The sequence below is a fragment of the Lepus europaeus genome, chromosome 4 (genome assembly GCF_033115175.1).
Source record: "Lepus europaeus isolate LE1 chromosome 4, mLepTim1.pri, whole genome shotgun sequence".
NCBI lineage: Eukaryota > Metazoa > Chordata > Mammalia > Lagomorpha > Leporidae > Lepus > Lepus europaeus.
Genome location: NC_084830.1, coordinates 44758803 through 44777728, shown reverse-complemented (window position 1 = coordinate 44777728; position 18926 = coordinate 44758803). Strand labels below are relative to the sequence as shown.

Sequence of the window (18926 nt, the reverse complement as noted above, 5' to 3'; positions counted from 1 at the left end):
TGCAACTTAGTGGAAGTGGAGTTTTGACCCCTAAAAGGTCCTCAGTCTCATAGTCTCTCCCCATTTACAAAGAGCAGCACGGTGACTAGAATGCAAGATTCCGACAAGGACTACCCTAACTGATCCACGTTCACGTTAGCAGTGACGGGCAATATTCCAGTATTCTGTGCGTCCCAGCCCAGACTGCACAGCCGGAGAGAAATCAGGAGGAAACGTCAAACCCGAATCGAGGAAGGGTCTACAATATAAATGGCCAAGGTCGGGAAAGACAAAGCAAGATTGGGGGGAAACGATTTTAGACGAAAGCCAACAGCTGAGAGGCGCGACAGCGAACTCAATGTGTACTCCAGCGTGGGAAAAGCGACACCTCGGGCAAATTGCGTTTAGCCAAGGCTGCGTCTCCCCGCGGCGGCCGCACAGCCGTCCCGCACCTCGAGTCCGCCCATCAGCAGCCGCTGGCCGCGGCCCTCCTCCACCGGGCTCTATTCAGCCGCGCTTCGCCCCGGCCCCGCCCATGTCCCCTGGCCCTGCATTTCCCTGGAGGTGAATTTTCCTTCCTCCCAGCACCGTCACCTCCATTCTCCTGCTACCTCGACCTGCCACTGCCTCCTCCGCCGCCGCTGTGCCCAAGGCTCCTCCCGCCTGCGCCAGCTGTCTCGCCGCGGCAGGTGCACCCCGGCTCCCGCTCGCTTCCCGAGACGCCCGCTGCCCGCGCGCGCAAGAGCCGGGCCGCAGAGTTGGGGAAACTTCTGCGGCACCGGGTCCGCATTCGCAGGGCAGCAGGACTCGGGCCGGGAGCAGCCAGCGGGCTCCGCTCCCCGCGATGGGCTGTGCCAGCAGTGCCCTCAACAAGGCCGGCGACAGCAGCAGGTTCCGCAGCGGTGAGCAAGGGGCCCCGGCCCCACCCCCGCCCGGGTCTCCGGTGGGCTCGCTCCCCGGGAGGTCCAAAAGGTGCGATCTGGGCCACCTCGCTCGGCTAGGCTGCGGGCTCCGTCCTGAAACTTGGCGCGGCAGTGGGGGTGCGCCCGGGCTGGGACAGGAGTCCACTCCTTTGGCCCGCTCCTGCGATCGCGGGGTTCGGCTGTCAATTCCCTAACGCAGTCAGGCCCGGACTGTGCCCTACAGAGATGAGAATTGTCCCTTCGCGCTCGCGCCAGCACTTCGGCCTCGGAGTTAGCAGAGGGTGACAACAGAGGCGGGCACTCGGTCCTTCACACGGGCTCCTGCGCTTTGAAGGGGTCGGATGAACCTGCTGACGTTCATAAAGAATGTAAGCAGGGCTGTTCTGAGCGTCCGCTATATGATAGCAGGGTAGCGCAGCTGCTGACAGCGCTAAGTGCCGTGGAGAGAATGAGGGCAGGTGAACCAACCGCCCAGGGACTGGGCTGCACCACTCACGTCTTGGCTTCTGAATGGCTAACATTTTGGATCCAGTTTTTTTTTTTTTTTAAAGACATTTATTTATTTGAAAGGCAGAGTTCTAGAGAAACACAGAGAGAGGAAGAGAGAGGGAGGGAGGAAGAGTGAGTCTTCCATCTGCTGGTTCACTCCCTATTTGGCTACAACAGCTGGAACTGGACCGATCTGAAGCCAGGAACCTAGAGCTTCTTCCAGGTCTCCCACGTGGGCACAGGGGATCCAAGCACTTGGACCATCTTCCACTGCCTTCTCAGCAGAAGTGGAGCAGCCGGGACTTGAACTGGCACCCATATGGGATGCCAGCACTGCAGGCGGCAGCCCCACCCACTTCACCAGCCACAGTTCTGAAAGTGAAGCGAGTCCCCTAGAAATAGTTTACAGTCTTCTTCAAAGCTAGCTTTAGGAGGGACTTAGACTGCAAGCAATTCCTCTCCCCAGGACTTCTCTCAGCACCTGTTACTGCAGTCCTAGAACAGTCTTGCCATCCGGTTTTGGGGGAGAGCGCACAGCATTGTTATGAATGCTGATGTGAAGTTCAGCTACAGAGTCCCGGTCAGAAATACACTGTGTGGCTCATATGTCTGTGGTATCTGATCAGTTATGTCTAGCTTCAGTAGATAACAGAAAGCAAGAAAAAGATAGGAAGTAGACAAAAAAAAAAAAAAAAAAAAGGAAAAGAAAAGTAAAATTCTATCTAAAAGGGATTCCAAACCCCTTGCTAATGACCAGGGTGTAGAGAGATGGAAGAACCCGCTGGGGAAGCTCACTCACCGCTCTCCCAAGGAAGCAGAGCCTCCAAGCCACTCTGGGCTCTCAAGAGGCCAGTGTGAGGTCTGGTTTCTTTGTTGTTTCATGTTTTATGGAGCCAGGTGCATTTTTGCATTCTGCTCCCGAACAAATCCTTACTAGTTTCAATATGAAAACCCAAGGGAAAACAGTTGCTTTGGGAAGATGCATCATCCTGCTTGGGCTTCTCTTACTCCTTGCCATGCCCCAGAGGTCCCGGGAGTAGCCTGGGACTCCATCCGGGCCTCCCACATGGGTAGCAGGGGCCCAAGCCCTTGGACCATCTTCCACTGCCTTCCCACTAGCATTAGCAGGGAGCTGGATCAGACTCGAACCAGCGCTCGTATGGAATGCCGGAATGCCAGTGTCACAGGCTGTGGCTTACCTGCTGCCCCACAGCACCTGCCTCCATTATAGATTTTTAAATTGATAAAAATAGATATTTCAGAGAATGATACTCTTGGAGAGGGACAAACGTATTCAAATGGCAGAATGGGATTCATAGTGCTCTTAGAAAATAACAAATAACCTTGTTTTAAAAAGTATTCTGTCACCAGTATTGATAGCTATGTACATGCATTATACACTGTTTTTATTCTTGCTTTCATTGATCTTCGAAGTTTTCATGAGTGTTGTCCTGGGAGAAATGTGAAAACACCTGACTACCAGTTTTAGTGTGCTGAAAATTAATTTATACACTGCATCAGTATTGCTCAACACACGTACTAAATCAGTCAACAGGTGTATTTAGCTTCTAATCCTCGATAGACAATATGCTGTCGTCATTGGATATTCATCAACATTTCAACTCCAGGATCTTGGAGGCCCAATAAATAATTCACTTGTGTACAGCCCCAAGCCTGTGTGTGTGCTCTCAGATAAGAACGGTCACAGTTTGTGGACTGTCCTGTGCCTAATGATGTTTGCACAGAGTAGGTTCTCAGCAACTGTTTGTGGAATGAGTTCCTTCATTTAATCCTTATAACAATGCTCTGGCGAAGTATTAGGGTTATCCTGATGCAACACAGAAGTAACTTACCCAAGGTCACAGGGCTCCTAAGAGTCAAAACTGTGCTTTGAACTTTTTTTTTTCTTTTTTAAAGATTTTATTTATTTATTTGAGAGACAGAGTTACAGACAATGAGAGGGAGAGACAGAGAGAAAGGTCTTCTGTCTGTTGGTTCACTCCCCAAATGGAGCGGCGCCGATTTGAAGCCAGGAGCCAGGAGCTTCTTCTGGGTCTCCCACATGGGTGCAGGGGCCCAAGAACTTGAGCTGTCTTCCACTGCTTTCCCAGGCCATAGCAGAGAGCTGGATTGGAGAATTAACCTACTGCACCACTGCACCAGCTCCATGTGCTTTGAACTTGCATGATTAAACTAGCTTGTGCTAACTAGGTTGAAATTTTTGTGTTTTTTTTTAATTGTTCTGAATTTGCATGGTAACCCACTATGTAAACAACAAAAGAAATATAATAAGAGAGTATTTATTATACTCCCTAAATAAAATATGCATATTATTACTATTCTATACTTTCATTTCCTATTAATATAGTATATTTATATAGTTATGTTATATGTAATATTTATTACACTGCATAGCTTATTAGGAACTAGTATATTATATTATTTTTTGTTTTAGATATAAATATATATTTGTATTATATATTATGTATAGTATTTGTATAAAACAGAATATATCTTAGATATTGGAATAATATCGTTTGTTGTTTTCAAAGTGAGAGACCACATAACTAACAAGGATTCATATATATGGTTTAAGGTATATAATATAAACATAAGAAGAAATTTATTGTAATATATAAATAAAAGTCAGTACAACATGGAGTTTGTATTTACTGCCAAATTTAAACTAGAAATATTTGGAAGACATTTAACTTTAAAGTTGTTTCAAACAGATATAGTTGTAGAGAAATTTCCAGTGCCTTCCTGTGAAAATATAGATAACATCCATAAGAAATTCTTTTATTTTTTTATTCCTAAAAGTGATTTATTTATTTGAAAGACTGACAGAGAGAGAAAGGGAGTGAGAGATTTTTCATTTGCTGGTTCACTCCCCCAAAGGCCCATGATAACTGGGACTAGATCACACCAAAGCTAGGGGCTAGGAACTCCATCCAGGACTCCCCTATAGGTGACAGGGACTCAAGTTCTTAAGCCGACATCTGCTGCCTCCCAGGGGCTCCAGGGAAGCTGGATTGGAAGTGGAGGATTTGATCCCAAGCAGACCGATACAGAATGTGGGTGTCCATAGCATCATCTTTACCAACCCACTGTGCCACAACGCCCACCTATAAGAGATTCTTTTAAACTCACAATGGCAACCTTAAAACCCCACAGTTGAAGCTAAAATGCATGAAGTATTATGTAGACTAGATTTATGTTGGTAAATCTACCTTATGGAATTTTCTGCAAGACAATTTCTAGCTAAGAACCGTTATATGTGATATAGTATTGGCCTACAAGCAAAAAGAATCATAAAATAACAGGCTGGACTTGATATCTCTTAGATCTGGTACAGTTCTAAAATCCCATGTCACTAACCTAAGAAGTTACTTATGTTTTGGGTTCAAATTTAAATCACGCAGCGGTTACAGAGAGGGAGCTGCTGGCTTACGGAGGAATAATCCATTCTGACACCGAATGTTGCTGTGACCCAATGCCGCATCCCCTCCCACTTCTTTCTGCACCTCCAGCGCAGTGGCCAGGTGTGTGTGAGGTGGAGGCCCGCCTCTGGTGGTCAATCAGTATCCAGCGAACTCAAATGCGAAACAGCACCCAAAGGGCAGTTTGTGAAATTGAATTTGGAGTTTCTAGTGCTTGTGAAAGCAAGTTCCAGATCCTAGGGCAATTTCTGTTCTTTTCACTTCCAGGAAGATCTGATGGAATGAGATCACAAAGATTTTATTGATGTCACAGCCTTGGGGCCTTTGTGTTAGGACCCTCCTCCCAGCACAGCTGGCCTCCTACTGACCGGCATGGTCACTGCTCCGTTCTTCCCTAATACAGTCAGCATCCGTTCCTGGTAGAATTCTCCTTGCTGAGGTTTTTCAGCTAGGGCACCGAAGTGGGCAAAGAAATGGTGATTGTGGACAGACGCATTGGGAGGTTCATGCGTGTGCATTTCCACCGACACTGTAATCCCTCTTTTGTTCTGGCCTGAACTTTCACTAGCTGCCTAGGCAGTAAGATGAAACCGTGGACAGCTGATGGGTCTGTCAGTTGTTCTTTGTACCGCAGGCATACCTTCAGGCTTCAACAGATATTTTCAATCCTCACTAGACAAACATTTTTTTTTCTTTGTAATTGAAAAATAGGCACCACGAACATTTAAACTGACTTTATGAGCTTTTCTTTTCTGCAGAAACTGTAAGTTTTTTTTTCTTTTGCTCACTGGATTAAAAAAGATTTTAAAATTTATTTATTTGAAACCTGTTGCTCTTCACCTTGTCTTTTTACTTGACAATATGGAGGGTTTTCTGTATCGATATAAAGGAAATTTCTCATTTTTTTTACACCTGCTTAATAATCTCGTGTAAGATTTATTTAAACAGTCCCCCACTGAGGAACATTGGATTTCCCCTCTAGTCTTTTCCTGTTGGGAACAAAGTTGACACGAATTCCTTTATGCAGACATCATTTTGAACGTGCAGGACAGCTTCCCAGAAGTGGCATGGCTAGGTCAAAGGGTATATGCCTTTATAATTTGGATAGATAACTGCCCAAATGCTTTCCCTAAGAACTGCACCAGTTGGCGCTTTCATCAGATAAAATAAATATTTTTCTAGACTTTAAGAGATGAGATGCAGCCACATCAAAACGTGTGTATGCGGCAGAAGTCGGGAGACAAGCAAGGGAACTTCTACTTGGTTCCAGGAACTTTCATTCATGATCTCATTTAATTCCCACAGCAGCTTTGAAAAGCAAAAACTGGAGGCACAAAATACAGCTAGGAAATGGGAGCTTAGCGAGGGTAAGGATCTCAGAGCTAGAAAGGAACAGAGGTGAGGTTCGAGCCGAAGGCCCTGCTCTTCTTACATCTGGGGGTCTAGTGCTGCTGCTGCCAGGTGTGGCCTTACACCGAGGAGAAATCCCACCAACTACTGTTGGGGGGGGGGGTGACTGGGTGGGTCCACAGAAACGGGACTCAGGGAGCTATGGGAGGAATGGCCACCTGAGGAACAGCAGAAACTACAGGCTGCCACTGGCCGAGATGGGCTTGGGGAGGGCACGCTGGCTTGTGGAGAAGGCCCCCGGGGTGCTGCAGGGGAAGGTAAGGCAGGGAAGCAAAGCTTACTCGTGTGCTCTGAGTCTGGCTTCGTGCGGCTGCCACCTGTCCCAGCTCTGCCTGCGGTGTCGCTCCTGTGTTAATGTTTTACAGGGTCAAGTGCTGACAAAACTCTGAATGCTTGTCAGGGGTTTACTCAGAGTCTCACCGAGGCTGATAAAAAGTGTCAGGCTTGGCCAGGCTTTGAGTCCTGGAGAAAGGTTAGGGAGCACTAGATCACGATGGCTGTAAAGCGCAGGACTGGAATGTAGCTCTCCGAGTGAGAGAGGAAAGCATCGTCACGCCCTCAGAAGCTCCGTCACCCGGGCCAGGCTGGAGCTGCTGTTCGTTTCCTCGATCCCCTCCTTGGCAAGGGCCCTCGGCCTCTAGGTCATCCTTTTCTGTATATTCAAGAATGCTTGAGCTTGCCCTTTAAGGATTAAAACAAACAAAAATGCTCTCTCTCTCTCTTTTTTTTTTTTTTTTGGGACAGGCAGAGTTAGACAGTGAGAGAGATAGAGAGATAGAGAGAAAGGTCTTCCTTCCGTTGGTTCATCCCCCAGTGGCCGCCACGGCTGGCATGCTGCACCGATCTGAAGCCAGGAGCCAGGTGCTTCTTCCTGGTCTCCCATGCAGGTACAGGGCCCAAGCACTTGGGCCATCCTCCACTGCACTCCTGGGCCACTGCAGAGAGCTGGCCTGGAAGAGGAGCAACCTGGACAGAACCGGCGCCCCAACCGGGACTAGAACCTGGGGTGCTGGCGCTACAGGCAGAAGATTAGCCAAGTGAGCCACGGTGCCAGCCTCTCTCATTGTGTTTAACAGCAAAAATGCTGTGGGAATTTAGCTCATACCTCATACCTCATACCAGCTGGGCATGTGTCTGAGTATCCCGGATGTTGTAAGGGCTGCCTGTGAGAATGGGTTGCCAGGCACCGTGATGTGTCTCCCAGGTTTAGGGCAGCCGGGCAGTGTGTCTCCAGCAGCAGTTTGCTCCATCTGGGATACTGCACAGAAATCGTGTTACACCTGTGCCACGACATTAACTGGATCAGGATGCACTGGGCTGTGCCTCCTCTGTGATTTTCACGGCAAATGCAGCATCCTTTATCGGAAATGTTTGGGTTCAGATTTTGGATTTTTTTTTCAGGTTATGATATATTTGCAGGTGCATCATGAGTTATCTAGAGGATGAGACTCAAGTCTAAGTCTGATATTCATTTATGGTTCATAGACACCACACACATAGCCTGAGGACATTTTTTAAAGGTTTATTTATTTATTTCAAAGGCAGGGTTACAGGGAGAGAGGTCTTCCATCTGCTGGTTCACTGCAAATGGTTGCAACAGCTGGGGCTGGGCCAGGCAGAAGCCAGGAGCCAAGAGCTCCATCTGGGTCTCCCATGTAGGGAAGGGCCCAAGTACTTGGTTCATCTTTGCTGCTTTCCCATTGGTCATTAGCAGGGAGCTGGATCAGAGGTGGAGCAGCTGGGACTCAAACCAGTGCCCACATGGGACGCCAGTGCTGCAGGGTGTGGCTTAACCTGCTACACCACAGTGAAGGCCCCGATAACTTTTTTTTTTTTTTTAACAGGCAGAATGGACAGTGAGAGACAGAGAGAAAGGTCTTCCTTTTTCCGTTGGTTCACCCCGCAATGGCCACTGTGGCCGGTGCGCTGCGGCCAGTGCACCACCCTGATCCGAAGCCAGGAGCCAGGTACTTCTCCTGGTCTCCCATGCATGTGCAGGGCCCAAGCACTTGGGCCATCCTCTACTGCACTCCTGGCCACAGCAGAAAGCTGGACTGGAAGAGGAGCAACTGGGACAGAATCCGGCGCCCTGACCGGGACTAGAACCCGGGGTACCGGGGCCACAGGCAGAGGATTAGCCTATTGAGCCATGGTGCCGGCCCCTGATAACTTTTTTTAAAAGATTACTTTTATTTATTTGAAAGGCAGAGCTACAGAGAGAGAGAGAGAGAGAGAGAGAGAGGTCTTCCATCCACTGTTTTTTTTTTTTTTTTTTTTTTTTGACAGGCAGAGTGGATAGTGAGAGAGAGAGACAGAGAGAAAGGTCTTCCTTTTGCCGTTGGTTCACCCTCCAATGGCCGCTGCGGCTGGCGCATCTCACTGATCCGAAGCCAGGAGCCAGGTGCTTCTCCTGGTCTCCCATGCGGGTACAGGGCCCAAGCACTTGGGCCATCCTCCACTGCCTTCCCGGGCCATAGCAGAGAGCTGGCCTGGAAGAGGGGCAACCGGGACAGAATCCGGCGCCCTGACTGGGACTAGAACCCGGTGTGCCGGCGCCGCAGGCGGAGGATTAGCCTGTTAAGCCACGGCGCCGGCCTTGTAATAGTTTCTTTTACTGTAAATTCACTGTGATAGTTTGTCTCAGAGAGAGACCCCACCTGCTGACAGCCACTCCTGCTGCAGTACCCTCCTCAATCCATTCTCTCTGCTTTCATCTCCCTTGTTTTCACTGATAATGAAAGTGACCTTTCTCATTTGTCTGTAGGCCGATTCTTGGTCAAACTCGCTTCCTCTTAGACTGAAGCTTTTTCTTATGCCCTGATCTATGAAGAAACTCATTCTATTTCCAAATGTTTGTGCCAGAAGTCTTAGTGCTGGCCTCACAGGTGCGCAGGACTGTGAGAGGAAAACTGCTATGTTACAAGTGGCTTTCCATTCTGGAGAAGAAAATCCCACATTTCATTGATGTGATCTGTTCTTTGTCCTAACCATGGGACCAAAGCCATCTCAAGTGCATTTGGGTCCCTAAGCTGAGAAAGAAGCAGCAGCTGCCAGGCCTGGGATCACGCTTCTGTTTGGTCTGCCCACTGGTCCTTCTGGTAGCAGTGGTTTGCAGGGAGTGCTGCCTGCCCAGATTGGAGGCCCACATATCTGAAGTGAATGTCACTTCTCTGTCGCAAAGTTTAACTGGTCCATCCCAGCCTCCAAGCTGCTAACTGCCGACTCCATCCGCATGCATAGACACCTGCTTTTGGCCACAGGCACAGCACCCTGACCAAGCCCACCTCAGGCACAGTGGCCGAGCCAGGAGAACGCCTGTCTTCACGGTGGTGTAGCCCTTACTCACCTCGTGTAGAATGCATGGTAAAGTATTAACCTTAATTTCAGATAGGAAGTCAGAAAGCTGCTTTTGTTCTGACTTAGCCGAGGCAGAGCTCAGCAACCCCAGGCAATTCTGAGAAATGAAGAAAGCTTGAGCAAAATCTTCCTGCCCAACGTGGAGCTCACTTACATCAGCTCGGGCCCTTGGATCATTGCTGAATCAATATGCTTCCCCTGGTGCTGACCACGGCGTGTTCACATATAGGTGGCATTGATCACATGTAGTCAGCATGTAGTTGAACAGTGCTAACTGCATGTGAATGATGCCAACTTCCTGCCAATCTAATGCCAACTACATGTGGACAATGCCAACCTCATGCCAACTACACAGAAACAATACCAACCTCATGTCAGTGATACAAACTTAATGCCAACTTCACACCAACTACATGTGAGCAATGCAAACTTCATGCAAGTACATATGAACAATGCCAACTTCATGCCAGCTTTGTGACACCTATAGACCAACTACATGACAATGTCATGCCAACTGTATAAAATTCATGTGAAAATGCCATCATACCAACTATGTGTGAATGATGCCAACTACATGCCACCTACACACTAACTTCATGTCAACTTCTTGCCAGCTTCATATAATGTGCCAACTTGATGCCAACTACAGGTGAATGATGCCAACTACATATGAGTAATGCCAACTTCATCTCAATGTGGGAGACTTTTAGTTGTTTTCCAGCTTTTGCTATTATAAAGAATTCTGTGATACTTTTTTTTTATTTGAAGGAGTTACAGAGAGAGGTAGAGACAGAGAGAGAGGTCTTCCATCTGCTGGTTCACTCCCCAGATGGCCGTAATGGCTGGAGCTGTGCCAATCCGTAGCCAGGAGCCACTTCCAGGTCTCCCACGTGGGTGCAGGGTCCCAGGACTTGGGCCATCTTCTACTGACTTCCCAGGCCATAGCAGAGAGCTGGTTTGGAAGTGGAGTAGCCAGGACTCGAACCGGTGCCCATATGGGATGCTGGCGCTTCAGAAGGCCAGGGCTTTAACCCACTGCGCCACCGTGCCGGCCCTGTGATACTTTTTTTTTTTTTCATTCAAAGTATTTTCCTAAGGTATATGCTTTTCAGATACATTTCTGGAAGTGGGATTACTGGGTCGAAGAGCATAAACAAAGATAAGCCAAGTTGCTTATCTTCAAATATTCAGGGCATCTTTGCATTCACTGTTTGAAGAGACAGAATGCTTCATGCAGTTCTGAGATGGGTGGGAGAGGGAAAGTCACCACCATTTTCTATATGAGCTCATTGGGTACTAAGTTACCAAGGTCACACGAGATGCAGGACAGAACCAGGGTTAAAAAACACATTTCCTAACTGTCTCTTGATCTGTCTCCACCCCCCTCAACCTGCCATGTCCTTCAAGTGACATGAAACTCAGGCCGAGCCATCTGTCCCAGCCAGTACCCAGCAGGGCCTTGTCTGCTCACTGGGGGCCAGGCTGCCCTGGAAGGAAAGGGAGCGCTTTCTAGCAGCCCAGCAACCCCGCCCAGTGGCTCTTCCAGTGAGCATGAAGAGGAGAAAGGCTGAGGCAGGGCAAAGCGTACAAGAAGCAAAGTGCAATGTCCGAGGTTAGAATATGAGGCAGGAGCCACGAGACAGCGGCACGGGAGCAAACAGAGAAAACGCTGGCTTTGGCAGAGCTCAGAGTTTAGGATGAGGGGCCTGAGAGGAAGCGCGGGGAGGGGTTTGACTTGGAGAGCCACAGGGTCACGGTATGTCCTAAACTCTCAAATCCGCTTCTTGATACCCATTCACTTTCTCAAGAGCAAAGCTGAGTAATAATGTGTGTTTTCTCTTTGCTTTTTTTTTTCTCCCCCCAAATAAATGGCCAAAAAGCAACTTCCAAGGAGTGTTTTCCAAATACAGAAGGCAGCAAGGCCTGCTTTGCCCACCCCAAACCAAGGACACCGGGAAGAGAAGCCAATCTTCATGGCAGTGTTCAAAGGGACAGCCCTCCCCTGCCCCAGGAGCTCAAGGCCTCAGCGGCGCCCACAGCAAATGGCATGAAACCTCTTCATGAGCAGCCCCTGGAGGCACTGGAGGGAGCCCGTGGGGAAGATGCTATGCGCCAGTCAGGATCCACGGAGATGACTCGGCCTCTGGAGAGAGCAGAGGGGAAGCAGACAGACGTGGAAGGAACGGCGGAGGCTCAGTCTTTGAAAGGTCATGGTGAGACTGAACCCCTGGGACCTGAACCCAAGGGTCAGGCTTTGAGGACAGCAGGAGAGAGGGGCTCCCCTGGGGCACTGGAAGGCGCTGAGAGCCCGCATGCTGCAGGTGAGAGGGACCCTCCAGGAATGGCCGGCCACAGCACGCCTCTGCACACAGGTGCAGAGCTGCAGCCTCAAGAGGCAACGGGGAAGGAGGAACGGTCCCAGCTCCTAAAAGCCGCTCCCAAAGAGAATGAAGCTCCAGAACAGGTGGCGAGAAGGCAGCTGATGGAAACAGCTGACGAGCTGCAGCTTCAGGTGACACTGGGCAAAAGTGAGCCATCCCAGCTTCCAGAAATGGTTCCCAGAGAGACGGCGACGCCGAAAGTCGTGGACCTGAGTCAGCTTATGGAGACACCTGTAAGGAGTGGTTCACTCCGTACAACTCCTGCAGGCCCAGGAAACCTGGAACAGGCGCAGCCTGAAGGAGTGGCTGGAGGCACAGAGCATCCAGCAGGAATGGCAGAAATGGCGGAAAATGAGCAAATGGTCTGCACAGTGCCCACTCACAGGCAGCAGCGACACACTAAAGGTACAGTTACACTGTTGGGGTGCAGGATGCTTAGGGGACCAGCTCTGGGGCTGCGGTAACTGACACACGGTCACTAAACTCTGGTTGAAGCTCGTTTGACCTCAAAGAAAAAAAAAAGGCTTACAAACCCAGAAAAGTCATTCCATCAATGCTCACACCAGCTTTCCAGGAAAAATTTTTTTTTTTAAGTTTTATTTAGGGGCTGGCGCTGTGGCATAGTGGGTAAAATTGTTGCCTGTAGTGCTGGCATCCCATATGGGCACTGGTTCGAGTCCCAGCTGCTCCTCTTCCGATCCAGCTCTCTGCTTTGGCCTGGGAAAGCAGTAGAGGATGGCCCACATGGGAGACCTGGAAAAAGCTCCTGGCTCCTGCATTAAATCGGATCAGCTCTGGCTGTTGTGGCCATCTGGGGAGTGAACCAGTGGATGGAAGACTTCTGTCTCTCTCTGTCTTTGCCTCTGTGTCACTCTGCCTTTCAAATAAATAAATAAATAAACATTTATTTATTTTTTTAATTTTATTTTTTTTTAAATATTTTTGACAGGCAGAGTGGACAGTGAGAGAGAGACAGACAGAGAGAAAGGTCTTCCTTTGCCGTTGGTTCGTGCTGCAGCCGGCGCACCACACTGATCTGAAGGCAGGAGCCAGGTGCTTCTCCTGGTCTCCCATGGGGTGCAGGGCCCAAGCACTTGGGCCATCCTCCACTGCACTCCCGGGCCACAGGGGAGAGCTGGCCTGGAAGAGGGGCAACCGGGATAGAATCCGGTGCCCTGACTGGGACTGGAACCCGGTGTGCTGGCGCCGCAAGGCGGAGGATTAGCCTGTTGAGCCACGGCGCCGGCCAATAAATATTTTTAAAAGTTTTATTTATTTGAAAGGCAGAGTGACAGAAAGGGAGAAAGAGAAGGGAGAGGGGAGAGAGAGGCACAGAAAGAGAAATTACCACCTGATGTTTCACTCCCCAAATGCATGACAGCCAAGGCTGGGCCAGGCTGAAACCCGGAGCCAGAAACTCCCTCTGGGTCTCCCATGTGGGTGGCAGTGTCCCAAGTACTTGAACCATCATCCATTGCCTCCTAGGTGCGTTAGCAGGAAGCTTGTATTTTGGAAATGAAGTTAGGACTTTATCCCAGGTACTCTGATATGGGTGTTTCTGGGCTTAACCTGCGGTGCCAGTGTCTGGCTCCAGAAAAAAAAAAAAAAAATTAAAATATGACCGATATCCAAGTTTTTAACCTAGAACTTGATAGTTAAATAGAATCAAATATTGAGGCCGGCGCCATGGCTCACTAGGCTAATCCTGCGCCTGCGGCACCGGTACCCCGGGTTCTAGTCCCAGTTGCTCCTCTTCCAGTCCAGCTCTCTGCTGTGGCCCAGGAAGGCAATGGAGGATGGCCCAAGTCCTTGGGCCCTGCACCTGTGTGGGAGACCAGGAAGAAGCACCTGGCTCCTGGCTTTGGATCGGTGCAGCAAGCTGGCCGTGGCGGCCATTTGGGGGGTGAATCAACAGAAGGAAGACCTTTCTCTCTGTCTCTCTCTCTCTCACTGTCTAACTCTGCCTGTCCAAAAAAAAAAAAAAAAAAATCATCAAATATTGAAGGTAACATGTTAAATTTTCTGAATTTTGCAAGTTCACTCTTCATCAAGCTCCAGGCATAGTGTGAGGATCCAAAGTCCAGGTGAACAAATGATTAATGGAGGACTTGACCTTCCTACAGTAGAAGGTACTAATAATGGGTCTTAGAATGCGATTTTCATCTTGGCCAATCTTCTTCTTCTTCTTCTTCTTTTTTTTTTTTTTTTTTTGACAGGCAGAGTGGACAGTGAGAGAGAGAGACAGAGAGAAAGGTCTTCCTTTTTCTGTTGGTTCACCCCCTCCCCCCCACAATGGTCGCTGCAGCCGGCGTGCTGCAGCCGGTGCACAGCGCTGATCTGAAGCCAGGAGCCAGGTGCCTCTCCTGGTCTCCCATGTGGGTGCAGGGCCCAAGCACTTGGGCCATCCTCCACTTCACTCTCGGGCCTTAGCAGAGAGCTGGACTGGAAGAGGAGCAACCAGGACATAATCCGACGCTCTGACCAGGACTAGAACCCAGGGTGCCAGGGCCGCAGGTGGAGGATTAGCCTATTGAGCCGTGGCACTGGCTTGGCCAATCTTCTTAGAAAATTACAGTCAGTCTGCTCTTGTTGTCCTATAATCTTTTTATCTTCATGAAAAGACTCAGAACATGTGTTATGTTTTAGCATATGATTTTTAAAAAAATTTTCAATGTACTTTAACAGCATAAAACGGAGCAGCATTGTGGTGTAGCAGGTTAAGACGCCACCTGCAATGCTGGCATCTCATATGGAGCCCTTTCAAATCCTGGCTGCTCCATTTCCAATCCAGCTCCCTGCTAATGTGCCTGGGAAAGCTGCAGAAGATGGTTCAAATACTCGGGCCCCTGCCACTCATGTGGAAGACCCAGATGGAGTTTGAGGCTCCTGGCCATTGAGGCCATTTGGAGAGTAAACTAGCAGATAGAAGATCTTTCGCTCCTTCTCTCTTTGTAACTCTGCCTTTCAAGTAAGTAAATAAATCTTTTATTTAAATCACAGCATAAAATGCATGATATTTATACTGTTCTTATTGGAGCTATAATAGAAAATAACATTTTCTTTTGGGGGCATGATTTGTATTTTGGTAAATTTTAGCTTCACAGTAGTGTTATTAAGTGAAGCATTCATCTGTATGATTTTTTTTTTTTTTTTGACAGGCAGAGTGGATAGTGAGAGAGAGAGACAGAGAAAGGTCTTCCTTTTTGCCATTGGTTCACTCTTCAATGGCCGCTTCGGCCGGCACGCTGCGGCCGGTGCATCGCACTGATCCGAAGCCAGGAGCCAGGCGCTTCTCCTGGTCTCCCATGCGGGTGCAGGGCCCAAGGACTTGGCCATCCTCCACTGCCTTCCCGGGCCATAGAAGAGAGCTGGCCTGGAAGAGGGGCAACCGGGACAGAATCCGGTGCTCCGACCAGGACTAGAACCCAGTGTGCCGGCGCTGAAGGCGGAGGATTAGCCTACTGAGCCATGGTGCCAGCCTGTATGATTATTTTTAATAAAGATTTTATTTATTTGAGAAGCAGAGTTACAGACAGAGAGAAGGAGAGACAAAATTCTTCCATCCACTGGGTCACTTCTCAAATGGCCACAATGACTGGGCTGGGCCTGGGTGAAGCCAGGAGCCAGGAGCTTCTTCTAGATCTCCCACATGGGTGCAGGGGCCCAAACACTTGGCCCATCTTCCACTGCTTTCCCAGGTCATGGCAGAGAGCTAGATCAGAAAAGGAGCAGCTAGGACTGGAACCCAGCGCCCATATGGGAGGCTGGCACTAAAGGCAGAGGATTAACCTACTGTGCCACAGCGCCGGTCCCCCAACTGTATATTTCCTGAGTATCTAACCATACACTGGGTGCTGGGGGCAGGATGGGTTAGATAGTCCTTGTCCTGGAGGGATCACAGTCTAGTGGGGGAGGCAGAAGGTCCACAAAGCACCTCCATCTGTGTGGGTGGCTCCAGGGACTTCATGGGGCAAACAGTCAAAGCACTTAGAGTTCTCTATACCTGGATTGGCAAAGTCAAAAGTTTTTAGGGCCTGGCATATTGAAAATGAGTGAAATGAGGCGTACATAGAACACCTTGGGGAGCTCCTGGAGACCTTGGTGAAGAGGAGAGCACAGCCCTATCAAAAGAGGCCGTTCTGGGGTCAGCAGTGTGGTGCAGTGGGTTAAAGCCCTGGCCTGAAGCACCGGCATCCCATATGGGCACTGGTTCGAGTCCCGGCTGCTCCTCTTCCAATCCAGCTCTTTGCTATGGCCTGGGAAAGCAGTGGAAGATGGCCCAAGTCCTTGGGTCCCTGCACCCACATTGGAGACCCGGAAGAAGCTTCTGGCTCCTGGCTTCAGATTGGCGTAGCTCTGGCCGTTGCGGCCATCTGGGGAGTGAACCAGTGGATGGAAGACCTCTCTCTCTGTCTCTACCTCTGTAACTCTTTCAGATAAATAAAATTTAAAAAAAAAAAAAAAAGGGAGGGGGGCGTTCTGCCTGGATCCAGCCATGGGCAGAGGGACAGTGTTGTCCAGACTGACCTCACAGGGAAACCCATTTGCATGTGTAATGTCTAGATTTCTCGTTGTCGGGAACCTCCAGATGTTTAACGAAGTTTTCTTTAAACACCAGAATGGCCAAACAAGACAGATTTTGATTCAGATACAAAGGAACCTGGGCCCCCTTTTGATTAACAGACAAGTGACACTTTTTGCTGTAATGTGTTCTTTCTACTGCCATTTCTTGGGTACTTTTGCCAAGACTCAAAGATGTTATATGACTTGTTTTATATAACATATGATGTTATATGGCTGCTCAGAGGTTCTGAGGCCATTATACACCACCAAAGGAAACTATAATTTAGACCAAGAGAAAGAACTGCCCCCACCAGAAACCAACCGTGGGATAATTTATTGTGCATGTCCAGTATTGTCTCTTATTAATATCACCTTTGGTTACTTTTCCAGGTGAGACAGAAGAACAGATGGAAACAGAGGTGGAGCATAAGAAAGCAAGTGGAGGGGCTGAAACAAATGAAGAAACAGGAGAAGCTGTGGATCTTTCAGCAGCCACATAGACAGGTGTGCTGCTACGAGGGTGAATGGACACAGTGCACCACAACGGAGAGGACAGGAGGATGGCAGTGAACTTGTGGTTACGAGTCTTATCTTTCTCCATCTGTGTGTTTTATACAAGGAATGTGCTTGTGTTTTTACAAAGACTATTGCTTGATTTCATTGTTCCATAAAACTGCCAAGCTATAAACAGTTTTTTCTCTTAGCTACCTTGCATAGTTACACATTTAGAGCTGTAAGTCAGAGCTAATATAGTAGAGAAGAACCCTGTGGCAATGGAACCAGTGGATGGAAGCTTTCTGTATCTCCATCTCTCTCTCTTTAACTTTGCCTTTCAAATAAATAAATCTTAAAAAAAAAAAAAAAAGAATAGAGCGTACAGAAAAAGAGTCTCTCATTATTGTGACTTGATCTTTGGTATGTTTCTGACTTGAAAGCATGGAGGTAGACAGCAATGGGAACGCCCTGAGTACCGGACATCATCCCTACTGTGCAAAGTGAAGAAGCTGGATTGTGAAGCAAGGACTGTTTTATATATCTTTGAATTCAGGCATTTAGTTGCTTCAGTGGAATATTCTGAGTGCTCATTAAGTATCTTGAATCAATAAATGAATAATAAATACAAAATCTTCCCACTTACATTTAACTCACTAAAAAAGCTGGTGCTGTGGTGCAATGGGTTAAAGCCCTGGCCTGTAGAGCCGGCATCCCATGTGGGCACGGGTTCAAGTTCCGGCTGCTCTGCTCCTGGTCCAGCTCCCTGCTGATGCTGCTCAGAAGCACCATCCTGCTGGGGGCCCTTGAGAGGAAAAAGTGTGGTCAACCTGTGACCCCACTGCTTTTCCAATCAGACTTTGGAGTACGAGCTCTCAGTGAAACTAACAACCTTTGAGCTGTCAAAACACCCACATCACTCTTAACATAAACTGGCCTTCAATTAGGAGTTGCTTTCAAGGGAAAATGCTTTTCCCATATTTAGCCAATGAACGTTGGATGCTCATGGTCAAATAACATAACCCTAGCAGGTTTACATTAGTGCTGTTTTGACAGAAACAATAGCTTGTTAGAGATTACAAATATCCTATTCTTATAGTTTGGGCCCCGGCATCTCACTAGGATGTCACAGGCCCAAAGGTGAGCTTTCTAACTATCAGGACACCCCTAGCAGTTCAGTGTGAGGACAAACTAATAGTTGATTTTGACTACTAGCTATTTGGTGGGTCAGATGGATGGATCAGTTTCAAGTTTGCTGGATATCAGTTATCTAAAGGTAAAAATAACACTGTTTCTGTCTAGGTACTTAAAACGGTACACAGAATGATTATTTAGGTAGTAGGCCAGCGCCGTGGCTTAACAGGCTAATCCTCTGCCTTGCGGCGCCGGCACACCGGGTTCTAGTCCCGGTCGGGGCGCCGGATTCTATCCCGGTTGCCCCTCTTCCAGACCAGCTCTCTGCTATGGCCCGGGAAGGCAGTGGAGGATGGCCCAAGTGCTTGGGCCCTGCACCTGCATGGGAGACCAGGAGAGGCACCTGGCTCCTGGCTTCGGATCAGCGCGATGCGCCGGCCGCAGCGGCCTTTGGAGGGTGAACCAACGGCAAAAGAAGACCTTTCTCTCTGTCTCTCTCTCTCACTATCCACTCTGCCTGTCAAAAAAAAAAAAAAAAAAAAAAAAACACCAAAAAAACCAAAAAAGACCACGTCTTATTTAGGTAGTAGCTGCAAGGAGGGATTCCTTTGTTATTAAAATGATTTTTAGCATAAAATGAATGTTCATTGTAGAAAATTCAGAAAATATAAATTTTAAAAGATGAAATTTAAATAGGGCATCTAATTCAATAAAAAATTACTGTTAGCCTGTTGATGTGTATGAGGTATTATTTCTTC

The 18926-nt window shown here is 48.4% G+C and overlaps 1 protein-coding gene across 2 annotated transcripts; it reads left to right on the top strand.

The window, feature by feature from the left end:
• Window positions 1-491: 491 nt before the first annotated feature.
• Window positions 492-17582, top strand: ERICH5 (glutamate rich 5). 2 transcript variants are annotated; one of them, XM_062189494.1, is made up of 3 exons: window positions 492-881; window positions 11479-12384; window positions 16933-17582. In XM_062189494.1, exons 1-3 carry the CDS (start codon window positions 824-826, stop codon window positions 17040-17042), a joined length of 1074 nt encoding a protein of 357 aa, XP_062045478.1. In that variant the 5' UTR covers window positions 492-823; the 3' UTR covers window positions 17043-17582. The 2 variants fall into 2 exon arrangements, with proteins under 2 accessions (XP_062045478.1, XP_062045479.1); XM_062189495.1 differs by lacking the exon at window positions 492-881 and adding an exon at window positions 4731-4933 and having other exon boundaries at window positions 16933-17581.
• The last annotated feature ends 1344 nt before the right edge of the window (window positions 17583-18926 follow it).